This window comes from Hemitrygon akajei, unplaced genomic scaffold (genome assembly GCF_048418815.1).
Source record: "Hemitrygon akajei unplaced genomic scaffold, sHemAka1.3 Scf000045, whole genome shotgun sequence".
In the NCBI taxonomy this organism is placed as follows: Eukaryota; Metazoa; Chordata; class Chondrichthyes; order Myliobatiformes; family Dasyatidae; genus Hemitrygon; species Hemitrygon akajei.
In genome coordinates this window covers 5,753,210-5,776,061 of record NW_027331931.1, presented here as the reverse complement: position 1 = coordinate 5,776,061, position 22,852 = coordinate 5,753,210, and the positions used below count along the sequence as shown (strand labels likewise).

Here is a 22,852-nt window from a genome sequence, read left to right as displayed (position 1 = left end):
CTAGGTGCGGTCTCACCAAGGCCTTGTACAACTGCAGTAGAACCTCCCTGCTCCTGTACTCAAATCCTTCTGCTATGAATGCTGGCGTACCTTTCTGCTTTTTCACCGCCTGCTGTACCTGCATACCTCCCTTCAATGACTGGTGTACAATGACACCCACGTCTCGTTGCACCTCCCCTTTTCCTAATCGGCCACCGTTCAGATAATAATCTGTTTTCCTGTTCTAGCAACCAAAATGGATAACCTCATTTTTATCCACATTAAATTGCACCTGCCATGAATTTGTCCACTCACCTAACCTATCCAAGTCACCCTGCATCCTCTTAGCATCCTCCTCACAGCTAACACCGTCGCCCAGCTTTGTGTCATCCGCAAACTTGGAGATGCTGCATTTAATTCCCTCATCTAAATCATTAATATATATTGTAAACAACTGGGGTCCCAGCACTGAGTCTTGCGGTACCCCACTAGTCACCGCCTGCCATTCTGAAAAGGTCCCGCTTACTCCCACTCTTTGCTTCCTGTCTGCCAACCAATTCTCTATACACATCAATACCATACCCCCAATACCGTGTGCTTTAAGTTTACACAGTAATCTCCTGTGTGTGACCTTGTCAAAAGCCTTTTGAAAATCTAAATATACCACATCTACTGGCTCTCCCCTATCCACGCTACTGGTTACATCTTCAAAAAATTCTATAAGATTCATCAGACATGACTTTCCTTTCACAAATCCATGCTGACTTTGTCCGATGATTTCACCTCTTTCCAAATGTGCTGTTATCACATCTTTGATAAACGACTCTAGCATTTTCCCCACCACTGACGACAGACCCCGGTTTTTCTCTCCCTCCTTTTTTAAAAAGTGGGGTTACATTAGCCACCCTCCAATCCTCAGGAACTAATCCAAAATCTAAGGAGTTTTGAAAAATTATCACTAATGCATCCACTATTTCTTGGGCTACTCTGGGATGCAGACCATCTGGCCCTGAGGATTTATCTACCTTTAATCCCTTCAATTTACCTAACACCACTTCCCTACTAACATGTATTACCCTCAGTTCCTCCATCTCACTAGACCCTCAGTCCCTTACTATTTCCGGAGGGTTATTTATGTCCTACTTCGTGAAGACAGAACCAAAGTAGTTATTCAATTGGTCTGCCATGTCTTTGTTCCCTATGATCAATTCACCTGTTTCTGGCTGTAAAGTTCCTTAAATTTGTCTTGACCAATCTTTTTCTTTTCATATGTCTGTAAAAGCTCTTACAGTCAGTTTTTATCTTCCCTGCCAGCTTTCTCTCATAATCTTTTTTCCCTTTCCTAATTCAGCCCTTTGTCCTCCTCTGCTGGTCTCTGAATTTCTCCCAGTCCTCAGGTGAGCCGCTTTTTGTTGCTAATTTATATGTTTCTTCTTTAGACTTGATACTATCCCTAATTTCCCTTGTCAGCCACAGGTGCACTACCTTCCCTGGTTTATTCTTTTGCCAAACTGGGATGAACAATTGTTGTAGTTCATCCATGCGATCTTTAAATGCTTGCCATTGAATATCCACCGTCAACCCTTTAAGTATCATTTGCCAGTCTATCTTAGCTAATTCATGTCTCATACTTTCAAAGTTACCCTTCTTTAAGTTCAGAAACTTTGTTTCTGAATTAACTATGTCACTCTCCATCTTAATGAAGAATTCCACCATATTATGGTCACTCTTACCCAAGGGGCCTCGCATGACAAGATTGCTAACTAACACTTCCTCTTTGCTCAATACCTAATGTGGAATTGCCTGCTCTCTAGTTGGTTCCTCAACATTCATATGCAATGGCAAGCATTTACAGATTGCATGGATGAACTACAACAAGTGTTCATCCCAGTTTGGCAAAAGAATAAACCAAGGAAGGTAGTGCACCCGTGGCTGACAGGGGAAATTAGGGATAGTATCAAGTCCAAAGAAGAAACATACAAATTATCCAGAAAAAGTGGCACACCTGAGGACTGGGAGAAATTCAGAGTCCAGCAGAAGAGGACAATGGGATTAATTAGGAAAGGGGAAAAAGATTATGAGAGAAAGCTGGCAGGGAACATAAAAACTGACTGTAAAAGCTTTTATAGATAAGTGAAAAGAAAAAGATTGGTTAAGACAAATATAGGTCCCTTACAGTTAGAAACAGGTGAATTGATCATAGGGATCAAGGATGTGGCAGACCAATTAAATAACTACTTTAGTTCTGCCTTCACTAAGGAGGACATAAATAATCTTCTGGAAATAGTAGAGGACCGAGGGTCTAGTGAGATGGAGGAACTGAGGGAAATACATGTTAGTAGGGAAGTGGTGTTAGGTATATTGAAGGGATTAAAGGCAGATAAATCCCTAGGGCAAGATGGTCTGCATCCCAGAGTGCTTAAGAAATTAGCCCAAGAAATAGTGGATGCATTAGTGATAATTTTTCAAAACTCCTTAGATTCTGGATTAGTTCCTGAGGATTGGAGGGTGGCTAATGTGACCTCACTTTTTTTAAAAATGAGGGAGAGAGAAACCGGGAAAGTTTGCCTGACATCGGTGGTGGGGAAAATGCAAGAGTTGGTTGTGAAAATGTGATAACAGCACATTTGGAAAGAGGTGAAATAATCGGACAACGTCAGCATGGATTTGTGAAAGGAAAATCATGTCTGGCGAATCTTATAGAATTTTTTGAGGATGTAACTAGTAGAATGGATAGGGGAGAACAAGTGGATATGGTATATTTGGATTTTCAAAAGTCTTTTGACAAGGTCCCACACAGGAGATTAGTGTGGAAACTTAAAGCACACAGTATTGGGGGTATGTTATTGATGTGGATAGAGAATTGTTTGGTAAACAGGAAGCAAAGAGTGGGAATAAACGGGACCTTTTCAGATTGACAGGCAGTCACTAGTGGGGTACTGCAAGGCTCAGTGCTGGGGCCCCAGTTGTTTACAATATATATTAATGATTTAGACGAGGGAATTAAATGCAGCATCTCCAAGTTTGCGGATGACACGAAGCTGGGCAGCAGTGTTAGCTTTGAGGATGCTAAGAGGATGCAGGGTGACTTGGATAGTTTAGGTGAGTAGGCAAGTTCATGGCAGATGCAATTTAATGTGGATAAATGTGAGGTTATTCACTTTGGTTGCAAGAACAGGAAAACAGATTATTATCTGAATGGTCGATTAGGAAAAGGGGAGGCACAATGAAACCTGGGAGTCATTGAAAGTGGGCATGCAGGTACAGCAGGCGGTGAAAAAGGCAAATGGTATGTTGGCATTCGTAGCAAGAGGATTTGAGTACAGGAGCAGGGAGGTTCTACTGCTGTTGTACAAGGCCCTGGTGAGACCACAGCCGGAGTACTGTATGCAGTTTTGGTCCCCTAATCTGAGTAAAAACATTCTTGCCATAGAGGGAGTACAAAGAAGGTTCAACAGATTGATTCCTGGGATGGCAGGACTTTCATATGAAGAAAGACTGGGTTGACTAGGTTTACACTCGCTGGAATTTAGAAGATTGAGGGGAGATCTTATTGAAATGTATAAAATTCTAAAGGGATTGGACAGGCTAGATGCAGGAAGATTGTTTCCGATGTTGGGGGAGTCCAGAACAAGGGGTCACAGTTTAAGGATAAAGGGGAAGCCTTTTAGGACCAAGATGAGGAAAAACTTCTTCACACACAGAGTGGTGAATCTGTGGAATTCTCTGCTACAGGAAACAGTTGAGGCCAGTTCATTGGCCATATTTAAGAGGGAGTTAGATATGGCCCTTGTGGCTAAAGGGATCAGAGGTATGGAAAGAAAGCAGGCACAGGGTTCTGAGTTGGATGATCAGGCATGATCATAGTGAATGGTGGTGCAGGCCTGAAGGGCCTAATGGCCTACTCCTGCACCTATTTTCTATGTTTCTATGAGTGGAAAATTAAAATCTCCCACAATCACAACATTGTGCTTACTACAAATATCGGCTATCTCCTTACAAATTTGCTCCTCCAATTCTCGCTCCCAATTAGGTGGTTTATAATACACCCCTATAAGTGTTACTATACCTTTCCCATTCCTCAATTCCACCCAAATAGGCTCCCTAAATGAGCCCTGTAACCTATCCTGTCAAAGCACCGCTGTAATATTTTCTCGGACAAGCATTGCAATACCTCCCCCTCTTGCCCTTCTGATTCTATCACACCAGAAGCAACAAAATCCAGGAATATTTAGTTGCCAATCAGACCCCTCCTGCAACCATGTTTCACTAATAGATACAACATCATATTTCCAGTTATCAATCCATACTCTCAGCTCATCCACCTTTCTTACAATGCTCCTAGCATTAAAATAGATGCATTCAAGAAACTTTCCACCTCTTTCTCTCTGTTTATCCCGAACGGTGCAAACAACTTTATTATCTCTTTTTTTTCCTTCTCCCCTACATCTTCGTTCTGAGTGCTCCTACATCAGGGAAGAAGTTCAAATGATCTCTGTGTTAAAAGTTTAGCCATCAAGTCATCAAGGTGATTGAAGGCAGCTGCAAGTTCATAAGGGACTGTTACTGTCAAATTCTGCAGTTCTTGCGGCTGCTCATCGCACCCAGGACTGAACCCTGGTCACTGAGCTTTGGAGGAGTCTGTTCTGCTGATGTTAGTCTTAATCTAGACTGGCGTTTAATATTGTGGATCTGTGAAAGATAAATCAGTTCTGTATCAAATCCCGTGTCTCAGGTACTCACTGTCTCTACCACACTCACAATGTACACGAGAAAGGCCACTCAGCCCATCTGGTTCCTGCCCATGTTTCTGTTCCATATCAGTATATCAAAATCTATCCTGCCGTTCCCCTCTCACCCTCCCTGAGATGACAGGTTGCAACTAGTCACCACTCCGTGGGACGGGAGATTTCCCATGAATTTCATGGAAACATATAAATTCACAACACATTACAGATGCTTTGTCCCACATTGCTGTGCCGCCCATGTATCTTACTCTAGAAGCTGCTTAGAATTACTCTACCACATAGCCACCTATTTTCCTGAGCTCCATGTACCTATCTGAGAGTCACTTAAAAGACCCTATTGTATCTGCCTCTACCACCGTCGCTGGCAGTGCATTCCACACACACACCACTCTTTGCTTAAAAAACTTAGCTCTGACATCTCCTCTGTACCTTCTTCCAAGCAGCTTAAACCTATTCCCCCTCGTGTTAGCTGTTTCAGTCCTGGAGAAAAAGCCTCTGGCTATCCACACGACCAATGCCTCTCATCATCTTATACACCTGCATGAATTTCCTGCATGATTTTCTCCAGGGTGAATAAGATGATGAGCTCACTGTGGTTTTGACGTTCTCTCTTTCTCTCCTTGTGTCTGATGTCACAGCCCCGCCTCACTCAGGCACTTAAAGCGACACTCACAGTAAGCGAACCTGTGGTCTCGTAACACAATGCACCTCTAAAGTCTGACAGCAGACTAGCGAGTGAATCTTCGATAGTGAAGAGTCAGAAACCGAAGATTTGCCAGCCTGAGTCAGGGGCTCCAGAGAGAGATGGGGTCCAGAGGAGGAGGACGAATAAGACCAGCAGGATGTGGTCAAAAGTGAAAGATTAGAAGCATTTGGAAACTGGTTGATTGAAAAAAAAGGTGGTTAATTTCTGCAAAACACAGGTGGAAATCAACAGATCAGGCAGAAATTTTGGAGAGGAATAAATAGAAAACGTTTAGGCAGAGCCCCTTCCGCATGTCTAGCCTGTGTACTCCGCTGCTTAGTTGCTCTCTGAATTGCAGAGTTCCTCCAGCGTTTTGTGTGTGTGCATCTCTGTATTTCCAGCAACTGCAGAATCTCCTGTGTTTTATATCTGCATTTTACTTTGGCATTAGATACACGTTGATATTGAGTATATTGCTTATGGGAGCCGCTTTCTGAGTTAAAACAGCTGCAGATTTTTCCATACCCAAGATAAAAAAAATGAGGTATGGACATTGAACCGGTGCTTGCAGAAATGTTTAATGGCACCGTGATTACCCATAGGGCCATGCGTTAAGAATTTTGCCGGCGCTAAAGCGCCGATGAAATGCGCAGGCGTCAGGCTGAGGACGTCCCTGAGTTTCACGCATGCGCGCAGTACACAGAAGGCCTTGAAAATGTTGGTTGCAGGTAAGAGCGTTTCTCTGTGTTTTTATCTTAAATACCGACTTCGGGATAATTCCTGTGAAATCCGGTCACCGTGACCAGCAAACCCGGGACAGTCCTGCCCTCTTCCCTCTCTCTCAGCCCCACGATCCGTACACGGGCCCCGGGGAGCTTCCGGTTGATGAGGGAATGGGAACCGATGGATCTCTCAGACAGAGCTGAGCTCCAGCTATCTAAATGCAAGGATTAGGAACTCGGAGAAAGGGAACAAAATCTTTTACATCAGCAGTTGACAAAATCGGCATTAGTACTCTTTTCCGTAGATGCTGCCTGGCCTGCTGAGCTCCTCCAGTATTTTGTGTGTGTTGCTTCCTCTACCTCCTCTTGCTCTGGACTTTTCTACCGGTGAGAACATGTTTTGTCCCATTCTCTCTGGGTACGTAATGATATCAAATACCTTTACCCTGGGCAACAAGTAGCTTTCACATCACAAATGTGCCAGACTCCAGTGAGACAGAGAACTGCCCTTCCCTTCATATTCATTGGGATTTCATTCACTGAGTTCACCACCGTCAGTCATTGGGGGAGGGTTCAGGGGGAATATTTATGTAGAATACAGAAACTGGTGATGCCTGCGTGCATTGTGGTGATGCAAAAGTTGCTGGAGAATTTGCAAGTGGGAAGAAGTGGAGTGATATTTGGAAATCTGACTTTTTAAAGCATAATTTAGCAAGGAAACCACATATGGACAATGTGCAAAAGTTGTGAGAAAATCCTTCATTACCCGTTACAGGCCTGCTACGTAGGTTGTGTGAGAGTGCAGATAAACTGGATCGAACCCAGAGGAGATCAAAGTTCCTATTGACCGTGATTTGCTAGTGTGTCACTGTGCACATATTGTCACTGGGTAAAAAATGCACAGTACAAGATTTATCTGCACACTGGTTACACAAATTAGAGGGGACATTATTACAAATTAGAGGGGTATTGGAGGGAAGGAGGGGAGACCTCCAGTGTCCCTGATGCCCTCACCTACAAGATGTGCAGCTTGTAACCCTGCACTTCAATGAGCTGCAACTTGAAATGGGTGAATTCCAGATCATCCAGCAGTTGGAGGGGGTGATAGATATGACATGAAGAGACGTGAGTTACTCCCAAGGTGCAGGACACAGGAAACTGGGTGAGAGTCAGGAAGGGGAATGAGGTTAAATATCCATCGCAGAGTACTCTAGTGGCCATCCCCAACAACAACAGGTGGACCATTTTAGAAACTGTTGGGGGGAATTACCTGGCAGAGGAAAGTCAAAAGGCTGATAGGGGATTCGTTAGTTAGAGGAACAGAACAAGAGGGGATGAATATCCTAGTGGTAAGGCTTGCTAGTGGTAGTGAGCAGGGGAGGGGGTGATGTGGTTAAAATAAGTTGTAGAGGGAATGGGAGCCAGAATGACAACAGATAGTGGAGAGGGTGAATTGAATTGACTTTATTAGATACATACTTCATAAACATGATGAGTAGAAATATTTACCTTACATCATCTAAATGTGCAATGTGTAATTTATAGTAATTTATAATAGATAGTTTGTACATATGACAGTCAATATAACATCGAAATGCAATTGTATCAGCATGAATTAATCAGTCTGATGGCCTGGCGGAAGATGATGTCCCGGAGCCTGTTGCTCCTTTTGCTGTGATACCATTTCCTGGATGGTAGCAGCAGGAACAGTTTGTGGTTCTGATGAATTGGGCCTGTTTGACCCTGATATTCGTTGGGCCCTTTTTACACACCTGTCCGTGTAAATGTACTGAATCGTGGAAAGTAGATTGTGCAATGTATAATTTCCTTGTTTATATTTAGAGACATTTTTTGGTGTATAAATGATGAGGGGTATTGAGCGTGTGAGTGGCCAGAGTAGTGTTTTTTTATTTTCCCAGGGTTGAAATGGTTAATGCCGCTTTTCCACACTTCCATAGATCCTTTGTCCATCTCCTGAGTAAATAGAGATGGAAAAATATTTAAGATGTCCCCCATCTGCTTTGTTTCCACACGTGGATTGCCATTCCGGTCTTCCAGAGGACCAACTTTGTGCCTTGCAATCCCTTTGCTCTTAATCTATCACTAGAATCCCTGAGGATTATCCTTCACCTTTTCTGTGACAGCAACCTCATGCCAACTTTTAGCCATCCTGATTTATTTCTTATGTGTTCTCTTGCATTTCTTCTACTCCATAAGAAACTGACTGCCTATCCCTGTTATGCAATTCCATTTTGTGCTTTACCAGGGTCTCAATATCTCTTGCAATCTAAGTTTCCCTACAGTTTCTATCTTTACCTTTTATCTGACATACCCGCTTACTACTTTCAAAATTTCACTTTGAAGGCCTCCCATTTTCCAAGCACACCTTTGCCATAAAGCAGCCTGTCCCAATCCACAGTTGCCAGATCCTAGTGTTGATTCCAGGTGTTGATCCATGCCCTGAACACATCCACCTTTCCTACACTGCTCCTTGTATTGAAATATACAGGGCTCAGCATATTCACTGCACCATGCTCAACTTTTTCATTCCTGACTTTGTCTGAGGCCTGAACAACATCTGTCTCCACAACCTTTCCACTCTCTGTTCTGTTATTCAGGCTCCCATTCCCCCTGCCACTTTAGTTTAACCCCCCTGTTCACCCTGTACACATCAGACTTCCAATATAACTCGGAGTCCTGCCATGTGCAGAAGTTCGCTGATGACACGACCATAGTGGGGTGTGTCAGGAATGGACAGGAGGAGGAGTATAGGAAACTGATACAGGACTTTGTGATATGGTGCAACTCAAACTACCTGCGTCTCAATGTCAGCAAGACCAAGGAGATGGTGGTGGACTTTAGGAGATCTAGGCCTCATATGGAGCCAGTGATCATTAATGGAGAATGTGTGGAGCAGGTTAAGACCTACAAGTATCTGGGAGTACAGTTAGACGAGAAGCTAGACTGGACTGCCAACACAGATGCCTTGTGCAGGAAGGCACAGAGTCGACTGTACTTCCTTAGAAGGTTGGCGTCATTCAATGTCTGCAGTGAGATGCTGAAGATGTTCTATAGGTCAGTTGTTGAGAGCGCCCTCTTCTTTGTGGTGGCGTGTTGGGGAGGAAGCATTAAGAAGAAGGACGCCTCACGTCTTAATAAGCTGGTAAGGAAGGCGGGCTCTGTCGTGGGCAAAGTACTGGAGAGTTTAACATCGGTAGCTGAGCGAAGGGCGCTGAGTAGGCTACGGTCAATTATGGAAAACCCTGAACATCCTCTACATAGCACCATCCAGAGACAGAGAAGCAGTTTCAGCGACAGGTTACTGTCGATGCAATGCTCCTCAGACAGGATGAAGAGGTCAATACTCCCCAATGCCATTAGGCTTTACAATTCAACTGCCAGAACTTAAGAACTTTTTTTTTTAAAGCTATTATTAATGCTTTTTGAGTTAGTGATTTAGATGCATATCATATTATTACTGAGTTAAGTATTATATGTAATGAGTTTTTGCTACAACAAGTGTATGGGACATTGGAAAAAATGTTGAATTTCCCCATGGGGATGAATAAAGTATCTATCTATCTATCTATCTATCTATCTTACCCCCACCTCCACGCATGCAGCTCTATCACCCCTTTGGCTTTCCTCTCCCAGATCAATAAAAAGGAGGTGCATACCAGGTACAGGCAGATAGGAACAAATGAGGTACTTATGAAATACAGGAAATTCAAGTGAACACTTATGAAAGAAATAAAAGAAGGCATGAGGTTGCCCCACCAGACAAGGTGAAGGAGAATCGTCAGGGATTCTGCAGATATGTTAAGAGCAAAAAGATTGCAAGGGAAAAAATTAATTCTCTGGAAGATCAGAATGGTAATCCATATGAAGGGATAACATAGACTTGGGGAGATTTTTTTTGCATCCGTATTTACTCAGGAGATGAACACAGAGTCTATAGAAGTGAGGCAAAGCTGCATCAACTTCATGGACCCTGTACAGATTACAGAGGTGGAGGTGTTTGCTGTCTTGAGGCAAATCAGTGTGGATCAATCCCCAGGGCCTGACAAGTTGTTCACTAGGACCCTGCGGAAGACAAGTGCAGAAATTATTGGGGCCTTAGCGCAGATATTTAAATCATCGTTAGTGACGGGTGAGGTACTGGAGGATTGGAGGACAGACAATGTTGTTCTGCTGTTCAAGAAAGGCTGTAAAAATAAACTAGGAAATTATACATTGGTGAGCTTGACATCAGAACTGGGAAAGTTGGTGGAATGTGGGTGTTGGAACCAAGTATATACTGTAAGTATTTGGATAGGTGTGGACTGATAAAGGATAGATAGCATGGCTCTGGCCAATCTTATAGAGTCTCTCGAGGAAGTTATCAGGAAAGTGGATGAATGCAAGGCAGTGGATGTTGTCTACATGGACTTTAGCAAGGCACTTGACAAAGTCTCATATGGGAGGTTGGTCAAGAAGGTTCAGTCACTCAGCATTCAAGATGAGATAGTAAATTGGATGAGACACTGTCTTTGGGAGAAGCCAGAATGTGGTAGCAGATGGTTGCCTCTCTGACTGGAGGCCTGTGTCTAGTGGTTGCCACAGGAATCAGTGCTGGATCTGTTGTTGTTTGCCATGTATTTCAGTAATCTGGATGATAGTGTGGTTAACTGGATCAGCAAATTTGTGGATGACAACAAGACTGGGGGTTTAGCGGACTGCGAGAAGACTATCATGGCTTGCAGTGTGATCTGGACCAGGTGGGAAAATGGTTTTAGAAATGGAAAATGGAACTTAATGCAGACCAGTGTGAGTTGTTGCACTTTGGTATGACCTACCAAGGGAGGTCTTTCACAGTGACTGGTCGGGCACAGAGGAGTGTTGTGGAAGAAAGGGACCTGGGAATACAAGTCCTTAATTCACTGAAAGTGGTAGATAGGGATGGAAAGAATGATTTCAGCCCATTGCCCTTCATGAACCAAAGTACTGATAACAATAGATGGATGTTATGTTGACTTCTAGAAGAGATTGGTGAGGCCTAACTTGGAGTATTGTGTGCAGTTTTGGTCACCTACCTACAGGAAAGATGTAAAAGAAGTTCAGAGATTTCAGAGAAAATTCACAAGGATGTTGCCATGTCTGGAGGACTTGGGTTATAAGGAAAGATTGAACAAATCAGGACTTTATTCCTTGGAATGCAGAAGATTGAGGGGAGATTTGATTGTGATAGAGAGGCACAGATAGTGTTAATGCAAGCTGGCTTTTTCCATGAAGATTGGATGGGACGACAACCAGAGGCCATGGGTTAAGGGTGAAAGGTGAAATGTTAAGGGGAACATGAGGGAAACTTGTTCACACAGACGGTTATCCAGCAGTGGAATGAGCAGCCAGCACAAGTGGTGCATGCGAGCTCGATTTCAACATTTAAGAGGTTTATGTTGGTACCTGGATGGTAGAGGTGTGGGAGTGGGCTGTTTAAATAGTTCAGCACAAACTAGATGGCCCAAAGGGCCTGTTTCTGTGTTGAAATTTTCTATGATTGTGACAAGAACCTGAAATAATACAAAAATTCACTCTAACCCCTTTTGACAGCTGTGTGAACCAACCAGTCATTTCAGCAGGAATTTTTTATATGGCGTTAAAACTGTGGCACTTTAAGTTAATAATACATAAAAGAAGATCCCAGCTGAACGTCAAGAAAAACTATTTGTGTGAGAGTGTTTCAGTTACTGTGGGGCGAGGAACCCATGCAGCTCAGTGGGAACAGGGAATAATACCAATGGAGAGAGTCAAACTGAGCCAGGAGATGGCAGAAATGCCCCATTCTTATAGAGACAGGAAGAGCATCAGGGAATTGATGGTCATTCCAGATACCAGCATTCTGCCCGGTCAGGAGATGATTTCTCTGTCCAACTTTCGTTGAACCTCACTGTGACAGTGTGATGCCTGATCAAACCATGGCAACTCAAGTGATCTCATCTGAAATGTTGTCCTACACCCATTGATGGATTTTGTAAATCTTTTTACAGGTTAAAAATGAGAAGGAATTCGTCTCCAGGAAGCTCAAACACACCACGCCAGTTTTGTTGTCTCTGTCTAGATATTTAAGAAGTGGAGCAAGGGATCCTTCCTGCTCAGACAGTGGGGAGGGATTCACTCTATCATCTGACCAACTAGCAAGCCCGGCATTTTACACAGGAGAAAGGCCGTTCACCTGCTCAGACAGTGGGAATGGATTCACTCGGTTATCACAATTGAAGGTACATCAGCAAGTTCACACTGGGCAAGGCCATTCATCTGTTCTGTGTGTGAAAAGAGGTTCAGTCGGTCTTCCCACCTGTGGACATACCAGTCAGTTCACACCACTCTGGGCAGAGGCTGGTCACCTGCTGAATTTGTGGGGAAGGATTCACTCAGTCATCTGACCTAATGGCTCACCAGCGGGTTCACACTGGGGAGAAGCCATTCACCTGCTCAGTCTGTGGGAAGGGATTCACTTATTTATCCCAACTACAGAGTCATCAGCGAGTTCACACTGGGGAAAAAGCATTCACCTGCTCAGAATGTGGGAAGAGATTCACTTTCTCATCCACCCTACAGAGACACCAGCGAACTCACACTGGGGAGAAGCCATTCACCTGCTCAGTCTGTGGGAAAGGATTTACTCAGTCATCTGCCCTACTGGTACATCAGCAAGTTCACACTGGAGAGAAGCCGTTCACCTGCTCAGTCTGTGGGAAGAGATTCACTAATTTATCCAGCCTACAGAGACATCAGCGAGATCACTCTGGGGAGAAGCCATTCACCTGCTCAGTCTGTGGGAAGAGATTCACTAATTTATCCAGCCTACAGAGACATCAGCGAGTTCACACTGGGGAGAAGCCATTCACCTGCTCAGAATGTGGGAAGAGATACGCTGACTCTTCCACCCTACAGAGTCATCAGCGAGTTCACACTGGGGAGAGGCCATTCACCTGCTCAGTCTGTGGGAAAGGATTCACTTGGTCATCTGACTTACGGAGTCATCAGCGAGTTCACACTGGAGAGAAGCCGTTCACCTGCTCAGTCTGTGGGAAGAGATTCACTCATTCATCTCACCTACACAGTCACCAGCGTGTTCACACTGGGGAGAGGCCATTCACCTGCTCAGTCTGTGGGAAGGGATTCACTCGGTTAGCTAACCTACAGAGACACCAGCGAGTTTACACTGGGGAGAAGCCGTTCACCTGCTCAGTCTGTGGGAAGGGATTCACTCATACATCCCACCTACAGAATCACCTGCGAGTTCACACTGGGGAGAGGCCGTTCACCTGCTCAGAATGTGGGAAGGGATTCACTCAGTTATCCCACCTACAGAGACACCAGCGAGTTCACACTGGGGAGAAGCTATTCACCTGCTCAGTCTGTGGGAAAGGATTCACTCGGTCATTCACCCTACTGGTACATCAGCGAGTTCACACTGGGGAGAAGCCATTCACCTGCTCAGTCTGTGGGAAGGGATTCACTCAGCCATCTACCCTACTGATACATCAGCGAGTTCACACTGGGGAGAGGCCATTCACCTGCTCAGTCTGTGGGAAGGGATTCACTCAGTCATTCACCCTACAGAGACATCAGCGAGTTCACACTAGAGAGAGGCCGTTCACCTGCTGAGAATGTGGGAAAGGATTCACTCCGTCATCCCACCTACTGGCACACCTGTCAGCTCACAATGGGGAGTAGCCATTGTTATGAATCCCTAGGTTTTGTTTGCTGTGGACTGTCATTTTAAGAGAGAGTGAGAGATTAAGAAGGCAAATCAGTCTGACTTGCAGCTTGTTTTCATCGTGTGCAGCTTGTTTAGTTTTAACCGAGGACACAGACACTCAGAGTCAGACGGAGACAAAGGAGGAAAAATGGAAGAATCGAAACCAGGGAACTAGTGGCCAAGGGTCACTGTTTGGAACTTTCCTTTGCCCACAAGGGTGGGCTAATTATCGATTCACCGTACATCGAATGTGTGGTTGTCACCTCATTTGATCCATAGGAGTGGATCTGATTTGGCGTATCCTGTGGAGACCACTTATGTGTTAACCATTGCCTGGCTGTGGTGTGGTAATTCATTAAGACGATACCAATTATGACAAGTCACTTCGGGTGATAATTAGTATGTGGATTTGGAAGGATGACAGATAAAATCTACAGTGACTGTTGTCTCGTTTTACCACCATGGAACCTGTGGAATACAACATAATTGCCTTCTCTCAACATTTACCCTGGATTACAAATATCTCTCTCTCATCACCTATTCTGTGGTTGAACTGAACTTTCATACTTTACCATCTCAAGACTCCAAGCCTTGTTTCCCCCGAGCTCAATAGTTTGGGAGTTATATTTATACACATTTATACACATAACACTCACAAGGTAATCTGCAGATGCTGGAAATTCAAACAACGCACACAAAATGCTGGTGGAACACAGGTCAGGCAGCATCTATAAGGAGACGAACTGTTGATGTTTCAGGCTGAGACCCTTCGTCAGGACTAACTGAAAGGAAAGATAGTAAGAGATTTGAAAGTAGTGGGGGGAGGGGAAATGCGAAATGATAGGAGAAGACCGGAGGGGGTGGGATGAAGGTAAGAGCTGGAAAGGTGATTGGCGAAAGTGATACAGAGCTGGAGATGGGAAAGGATCATGGGACAGGAGGCCTCGGGAGAAAGAAAGGTGGAGGGGAAGCACCAGAGAGACATGGAAAACAGGCAATTAAATATGTCAGTGATGGGGTAAGAAGGGGAAGAGGGGCATTAACGGAAGTTAGAGAAGTTAATGTTCATCCCATCAGGTTGGAGGCTACCCAGCCGGTATATAAGGTGTTGTTCCTCCAACCTGAGTTTGGATTAATTTTGACAGTAGAGGAGGCCATGGATAGACATATCAGAATGGGAATGGGATGTGGAATTAAAATGTGTGGCCACTGGGCGTAGTCTGTTGCTGCTGGTTCATTTCTAAAGCATTATGGTTTGTAACAAATTGGACCTGCGTCTGGGATATGAACAAATTTAAGGATTGATTTATTATCGATTTCATTGGGGAAATCCCTTTTGATTTATTTGTGTGTGGAAAACCAGCAGCAATGGATGTTGATAGATATCTGGAAGTGTGAACCTCTCAGGCATTAGAGGACACCAGAAGGATTGAGTTGTTGAGTATTGCTAAAACGTTAATACTTGCTAAGGTGAAATTGACAATAAGGAGGACACAGATGCAGAGTGTAATAGCTGAACATTATGTATCTGAGGGTGTATTTAAAGTGGAGGAGTTGGAGCTGTTTCTGGAAAGTAAACCTAGTGATCTTGAGCTCCAGTAGAAAAATTAAAGATGGAGGCTCCGGAAAGGCAGAGTCAGTTTCAGGCTGGAGAGGCAGAAAAGCAGAAAGAAAATTCTCTTACAAACTGTAATTAAGGGGAAGGCTTAGCAAGCCTATTCTGCTTTGACAGTTGCTGAAGCAGCTTATTATTTATTTATTTATGCTGCCCCAATCATTGCCACTGGGCTATAAATGTGCAGGAGCAGTGTGTGGTTCAGAGCTTTGCTCAAGGACACACACGCTGCCTCGGCTGAGGCTCGAACTCATGACTTTCAGATTGCATGTTCAACACCTTAACCACATGGCCACGCACCACACATTATGACATTGTGAAACAGGCTGTGCTCAAAGCTTACGAGTTGGTCCCAGAAGCAGACAGGCAAAAGTTTAGAAATTTGAAGAAATCTGTGAACCAGACATACGGAATTTGCTTATGAGAAATTTGTGTGCATTGACCGCTGGTGCACATCTGAACATGTAAATGATGATTTTAACAGCTTGAAAGAGTTGGTTTTAATTGAAGAATTCAGAAGGTGCGTCCCTGATGACATAAAGACGTATTTAGATGGAAATGATGCTGCCACTATGCAGGAATCTGCTGGATTAGCAGATCAGTTTGCTTTAACTCATAAAGTTATGTTTACCCTGAATAAGAGTTTCCAAAAGGCACTTGTCAAGTTGTGGGTAAACCTAATGAGCTCACCCCAGTGGACTATACCTGCATTCGGTGAACCCTTTTCCAAAGTTATAGTGGATTGTGTTGGCCCATTGCCAAAGACTAAAGCTGGCCATCGGTATCTGCTAACTATTATGTGTACTGCATCCAGATTCCCAGAGGCAATGCCTCTCAGAAATATTAAAGCTAAAACTGTGGCGAAGGCTCTTACCAAGATTTTCACTTTATTCGATTTGCCTTAAGAAATCCAGTCTGATCAAGGATGTAATTTTACATCTGGATTATTCCAGCAGGTAGTTTCTGAACTGGGAGCAAAACAAATTGCATCATCTGTGTACCATACAGAATCACAAGGGGCTTTAGATAGATTTCATTCTACCCTCAAAACAATGATTAAGACATATTGTGTTGAAAATGGAAAAGACTGGGATGAAGGAATACATTTGCTTTTGTCCACAGAAAGAGTGTCAGTACAGGAATCACTGGGCTTTACTCCATTTGAACTTGTATTTGGTCACAGAGTGACCTTTGACCTTGTTAAAAGGAATGGTGGATTGATGGGGATGTACATGTTAACTCGTTAGACTGTTTTAAAGTTCAAAAATAAACTACACCAAGCCTGTAGTCTAGCGAGATTTCTCAAAACAAAATGAAGTGTTGGTTTGATAACAGGGCTCGCGAAAGAAAATACCAGGTGTGAGATAAGGTGCTTGCCTTACGTTGATGAATCCACTTCAGGCGAAATTCAATAGACCGTATGAAATAGTCTCGCAAATTAATGATGTGAATTATGTTATTAAAACACCCAACTGACTTGAATTAACACAAGTGGTACACATAAATATGATAAAACCTTTTTTGACAAGCAGGTACCATCTGTGTGTGTTGTTGTCAAAACAAATGAAACTGGCAACCCTGAGAATGAAACAATTGACTCGTCTGAGACTTTTCACAAGCCAAACATGGTCCCAGTTAGGCTAATGAACTCGGTTGTTCCAGAAAACATTGCTAACAAGTTGTCTCATCTGCAGCCAAAGCAACAACAACAGCTGAAGGAATTAATTCTGAAGTTTAAAGATTTATTTCCTTATGTTCCCAAGCAAACCACGGTCGCAGAACATGATGTAGATGTTGGTCAAGCCAAACAGATTAAACAACTCCCAAAGCGCATTAATGTAGAAAAGTGTAAATTGGCTGACCAGGGAATTGAGTATATGCTGGAGAATGGTATTATTAGGCCTTCAAAATGAGATTGGAGTCACCCTGCATTATTGTGCCCAAACCTGATTGTAGTGTTAGATTTTGCACTGATTATAGAAAGATAAATGCAGTAACAAAAACAGATGCCTATCCTATCCCTAGGGTGGATGATTGCATCGATAAGGCTGGAAAAGCTAATTTCTTACAAAGATTGATCTGTTGAAAGGGTATTGGTGTGTTCCATTGACGGACAGAGGTAGAGAAATTTCTGCATTTGTGACACCATCTGGGATGTATGAATACAATGTTTTGCCTTTTGGAAGGAAAAATGCTCCAGGAACATCCCAGAGAATGATTGATTTTGTAATTCGAGGGTTAGAACACACAGATACCTATATTGATGACTTAGTTACAGGGAGTGGCACTTGGGAAGAGCATAACTCTGCAGTAGAAAAGCTATTTGACAGGCTTTCCTAGGACAACCTTACAGTTAACTTGGCTAAGAGTGAATTTGGCCATGCCAGTGTGACCTGTCTTGGCTATGTTGTAGGTCAAAGCAAGTTAGCTTCTGTTCGGGCAAAAGTCCAGGCAATTTCTCAAGTTCCTATTCTGACTGCTAAGAAGGCTTTTAGAATGTTTCTGGGAATGGATGGATATTATTGTAAGTTCTGTAAGAACTTTGTTGCTATCACTCTTCCTCTGACCAATCTCCTGAAGAAGGGTGAAAAGTTTGTTTGGACCGAGCCTGGTCAGAAGGCATTTGATTGATTGTTATCAGTATTTGAGATTAGGCCAATCAATGTAGTGCTGTCAGCAAAATTTAATTAGCAGATTGGAGCTATGGGTGGCAACACAAGTCATGGGTGCACAGAGAGTAAAGAAGGGGGCCAAAGTGACAACCCTGTGGGGTATGTGTGCTGAGGGTCAGAGAGACAGAGGAGATGGAGCCCACTCTTACTTCCTGCTGGCGATCTGACAGGAAGTCCAGGATCCAGCTACACAAGGCAGGGTGAAGGCCGAGGTCTCTGAGCTCCTTGTCGATACTTCACGCCTTTGTATGGCTACTTCTCTGCCCATGACTGCAAGGAACTGCAGATAACTTTGGAGAGCAGAGAACATCAGAGAAACAAGCCTCCACTCCATGGACTCTTCCTACACTTCCCCGCCCTTGGAAAAGCCGGCCATGTACTCAAAGAACCTCATTACCTGGACATTCTTGCTGCAAACCCGCTCCCCCATCGGGGAAGAGATACAAAAGCATTAAAGCGCGTAACACCAGGCTAAAGGACGGCTTCCTGTCTGCAGTTATAAGCCAAATGAATGATAAAATGGACTCAACCTCACAATGTAACTTGACGTGACCCTGCACCATATGTCTAACTGCACTGCACTTTCTCTGCAGCCATAATGCTTTGTTACAGTGATTATTTTGTTGTATATCAGCTCAATGTACTGTTGAAATGTATCCATCTGTGTGGATGGTACATCAGGCAAGATTTTCACTGTAGCTCAGTACATGATGATAATAAACAAATTTCCCATTTTAATTGTGTGGAAATATTAGACAGACTGAGCTTCTGCTCTAGAAGCTCAGAAGGAAACTGAACTGTTGTCATTTCTGTGGAAAGCAAATATATGGAAAATGCTTCAATCTCACATTACAATCTGCGGTAACTGGGATCAGTTGACCGGTGGTGGGTCTCCCATATCAATATAAGAATCAGGTTTAATAGCACCGGCATATGACATGAAATTTGTTGTCCCTGCAGTAGCAGTAGAACCCAATTCATAACAATAGTTATTAACAATTGTGATTTAAAATAAGAATATACATATATATAGTACAAAAATAGAAAAAAAATGTAATAAGCTATTTTAATTGTGTGGAGCAATTTGACTGACTGCGTGTTGCTTTGGAAATTCTGAAGTGAAGCTGAACTAAACTTTACACATTTATGAGAAGCTCAGATAAATACAAATGGCTAAATTCTCACATGAACGGGTCAGACACCCAGAAACATCGGCTGCACTTCAGCACCTCAAAACAGTGGAATGAAACATGCAGAAACTATTGCAGAGAAAAAAACATTGTCCACCCACAACGAGAGGACGTGACAGATCCGGATCTCACTGACTTGTCTGAACGGGCGAAAGATGAAGCTACACGTACACGGAGAGCAGTGACCCGCAGATGCTGCAGATCTGCAAAATAACATGAATGGGAAACGGGATCAGGTGACGGGTGGAGGGTTTCCCTCCTGAACCGGTGACTCTGCTCCTTGCCCCTCACACGCTGCCCGACCCATCCACCACATTCCCCACATTATTCCATATTTACCCCAGATACATGTTTATTTTTCCACACCATATCTTCCCCGATCCCTTTCACTCCACCTCCAGGTCACAGAGTCACCGGCTTAATTCCCATCCCGGTCCAAAACATAATTCAGACCCAAACAGGAAATGTTCTCATTTCATTTAAATCAGTTCTGTGTTTATAAACACTCATTTCTATTCACATTCCTCCGGAGCCTTGCTGGACAGGAAGACTGAAACATCAAGTGAGAAACAGCAGGAGGCCATTCAGCCCCTCTAACCATCAGCAAGGTGGCGGATGCTCTCCCATCTCAGCCACATGTTTCTGCCCGATCCTCATTTCCTCGATCCCTTCGGTCTCCACACATCTGCCGCCCTCTGTTTTACGTGAGGACGATCACCGAGTCTTCACCGCCCTCTGTGGTGGGGATTTAAAGACATTCACCACCCTCGGAATGGAGACATTTCCCCTCATCTAAGTCCCGGACAGTCCATCCCTGTTTCAGAGACTGGGATCCCTGGTTCAACCGGTAATGATGTTGTGCATTTCAATGTGTTCACCTCTCAGTCCTCGATTCTCTAAATGAAAGGGTTATCGCATTTGATCTTTCTTCATATGATGACCCCACCACTCCAGGGATCAGTCTGGTGAATCGTCATTGCACTCTCTATAACAAATACTCTCTAAACTCTTTGTTAATCCTCTATGGAATTAATTTCCATCTTCTGCAGCCCCGTGTTGCCCCAACCACTCATCTCCCACCCCTGTCACTATTTCCACCTTCCCACCTCCCCCCTCACCTGGATCCACCTCTCACTCACCAGCTCTTACCCCATCCCCACCCCTCACCTCTTTTCTCTGACTATTTCCCGTCCACTCTCAGTCCAGTGGGAGGGTCTCGGCCCGAAATGTTGACGGTCCATTTCCCTCCACAGATGCTGCCCGACCCACTGAGTTCCTCCGGCAGTTTGTTATTTGGTCTGTATAACCCGTGTTAGTATGGGGAGCGGGATTTTACACCATATTCCAGGTACAATCTCAACAAAGCACAAATAATTGTCACTTTGCCCGGACCATTGGCCCCGCTTGCAGGGCAACAGTCTGCCGGTGTTTGCCCCCCAATGTGGTGAATCCCTCCGCTCGACACCACCGTGGGCTCAGACATTTCCACAGATGAGCCCCTCCTGTCCCGACCGGGACAAACATCCTGTCCGCCCCCTCTCTCACCATCTTCATCCTTTCAATAAAATCCCCCCTCCCCGGGGGACCGGCATCAAACCGACGGGCCGAGCGGTCTCCTTCTACCTCTCAGCGACACATCAGACTCCGGCCGCGGGAGACGCTTCACAAACGCCCCAACTTCCCTCGGAGGGAAATGGAAATAAATCAGAAAGCGGACATTTACTTTGAGGTTTTCTCCGCTCTGATGAGGCGGTCGGCGCTCGAGCGGGAGACGGACTCAGCGGGGTAACGCCCACTCGGCTTGTCCGCCTCCGCGACTGGTTGTAACCAGTGATTGACATCGCTCCGCACCAATGGGAATAGCGCAGCTCCTGACTCCTCTGTTGACAGCGGTGGGGGAAGGGGCTGGTCACGTGATTATTAGCCCAGCCGTTAAACCGATAAAGCTCGAGCACAGCAGCGCGTGGGTGACGTAAGACACCGCGCACGTGAGGACAGATCCCGGTGTGGGGAGCCCGTTTGTGACGTCAGGCGCGTGGAGGGAGGAGCTGTGTGACGTCACCTGTGGGAGAGCACTGGCATTTAAAAGCACCTTAATGGACTTTTCAGTGGGACAACAACATTAATGACGGGTTTCATCACTGAATCCAGTGTTGTGGGATGTAAAGTCCCCTGTTATGTGTCCGGCTGTGCCGTGTTGTTGGTGGAGTGGGCAGCGTGGTGTTTGTCTCGATTCGGGTCACAACACCAGAATTGCCAGCGGGGTCCACACACAGTGTATTACTCAACAGAAAACCTCTCGTCCCTGCAGTCTTTGTCTCCTGGTAAACTCAACACCCTGACAGTGTGGACCATAGATACCCCTTCCTCTCAGAGTCAGGGAATCATTCAGACAGCTGATCGCTGAGAGGAATTATATTTATTGGTCATTAAAGTTCACCCAGATTCGTTTGGACGGATTTGCTGTGGAGTTCGGGGTATCAGAGTGAAAGGGCCGGACGGTCGATCTCTCTCCATTGTTCAAACATCCTTCCAGGTGAGGCGACACTTCACCTGTCAATCTTCCGGGGTCACCTGTTGTGTCCGCTGCTCCCGATGCGGCCGCCTCTACACTGGTGACACCAGCTCCTCCGCAGTTGTGCGGGGTAGGAGTGTTCTTATCGGGGGTCGATATTATTGTTCCCTTTTGTGCGGGAGGTGTGGTTTTTGGGGTTTGAAGATTGGGATCCCGTACTTCTTGATCCGGGGGGTGGGGTAGGTTTGATTTTTCCCTGTGAACGACTTTCATGCTCTTTCTTTGTTTCGTGGTTCTCTGGAGAAGAAAAAAAAAACTCAGTTGTTTACGGATATCTGCTTTAATAATAAACTAACCTTTGAACTATCCGCTCCGAGCGGGACTTCCCGGTGTCCAAACATTTTCATTCCGATTTCCATTCCTGTTGCTACCCGGCCTGCTGTGTTCGGCCAGCATTTTGTTTGTGTTGCTTTGGATTTCCAGGATCTGCAGACTTTGTCGTGTTTGTCATTTTCCTCTCCGTTGTCCCTCCGGCCTCCGGCCACTGGTGGCGCTGTGCGGATCTCCGGCCACTGGTGGCGCTGTGTGGATCTCCCGCCACTGGTGGCGCTCTGCGGACCTCCGGCCTCGGCAACGAGGAGCAGACCTCCGGCCACCGATGGCGCTGCGGAGAAACGCCTGTGAACGCATGCGCGGTGCCGACTGCAGCTGTTTGGCGGTTCTCTGATTCGAGCAGGGGTGAGTAGGGAATGATCCCGGTGTTGTGTAAATGTGGGCCGGTTGCATTGGGAAAGAGCCGGGTCCGAGCTCTACCGGACGGCTGGAGCAGGGGTGCAGTGGCAATTTTTTAGCTGCCGGATCTGTCCGGGGGGAGGAGGTTGGTTGATTGATAAGTTCGCGACCTGAAGTTATACAGCGCTCGGTACCTGCACGTGTAGTTCAACTCTTTGAGTGATTATGCAGAAAGTTTGAAATTAATAAC

The 22,852-nt window shown here is 44.9% G+C and overlaps 1 protein-coding gene across 1 annotated transcript in view; it reads left to right on the top strand.

The window, feature by feature from the left end:
• LOC140720596 (uncharacterized) overlaps positions 1 to 19,777 on the top strand; it is a 44,450-nt gene extending 24,673 nt beyond the window's left edge. The window contains exons 2-3 of the mRNA XM_073035428.1: positions 12,524 to 13,751; positions 19,757 to 19,777. Of these exons, the coding sequence (XP_072891529.1) occupies positions 12,524 to 13,751; positions 19,757 to 19,777 (1,249 nt within the window). The remainder of the gene's footprint in view (positions 1 to 12,523; positions 13,752 to 19,756) is intronic.
• Positions 19,778 to 22,852: the final 3,075 nt, after the last annotated feature.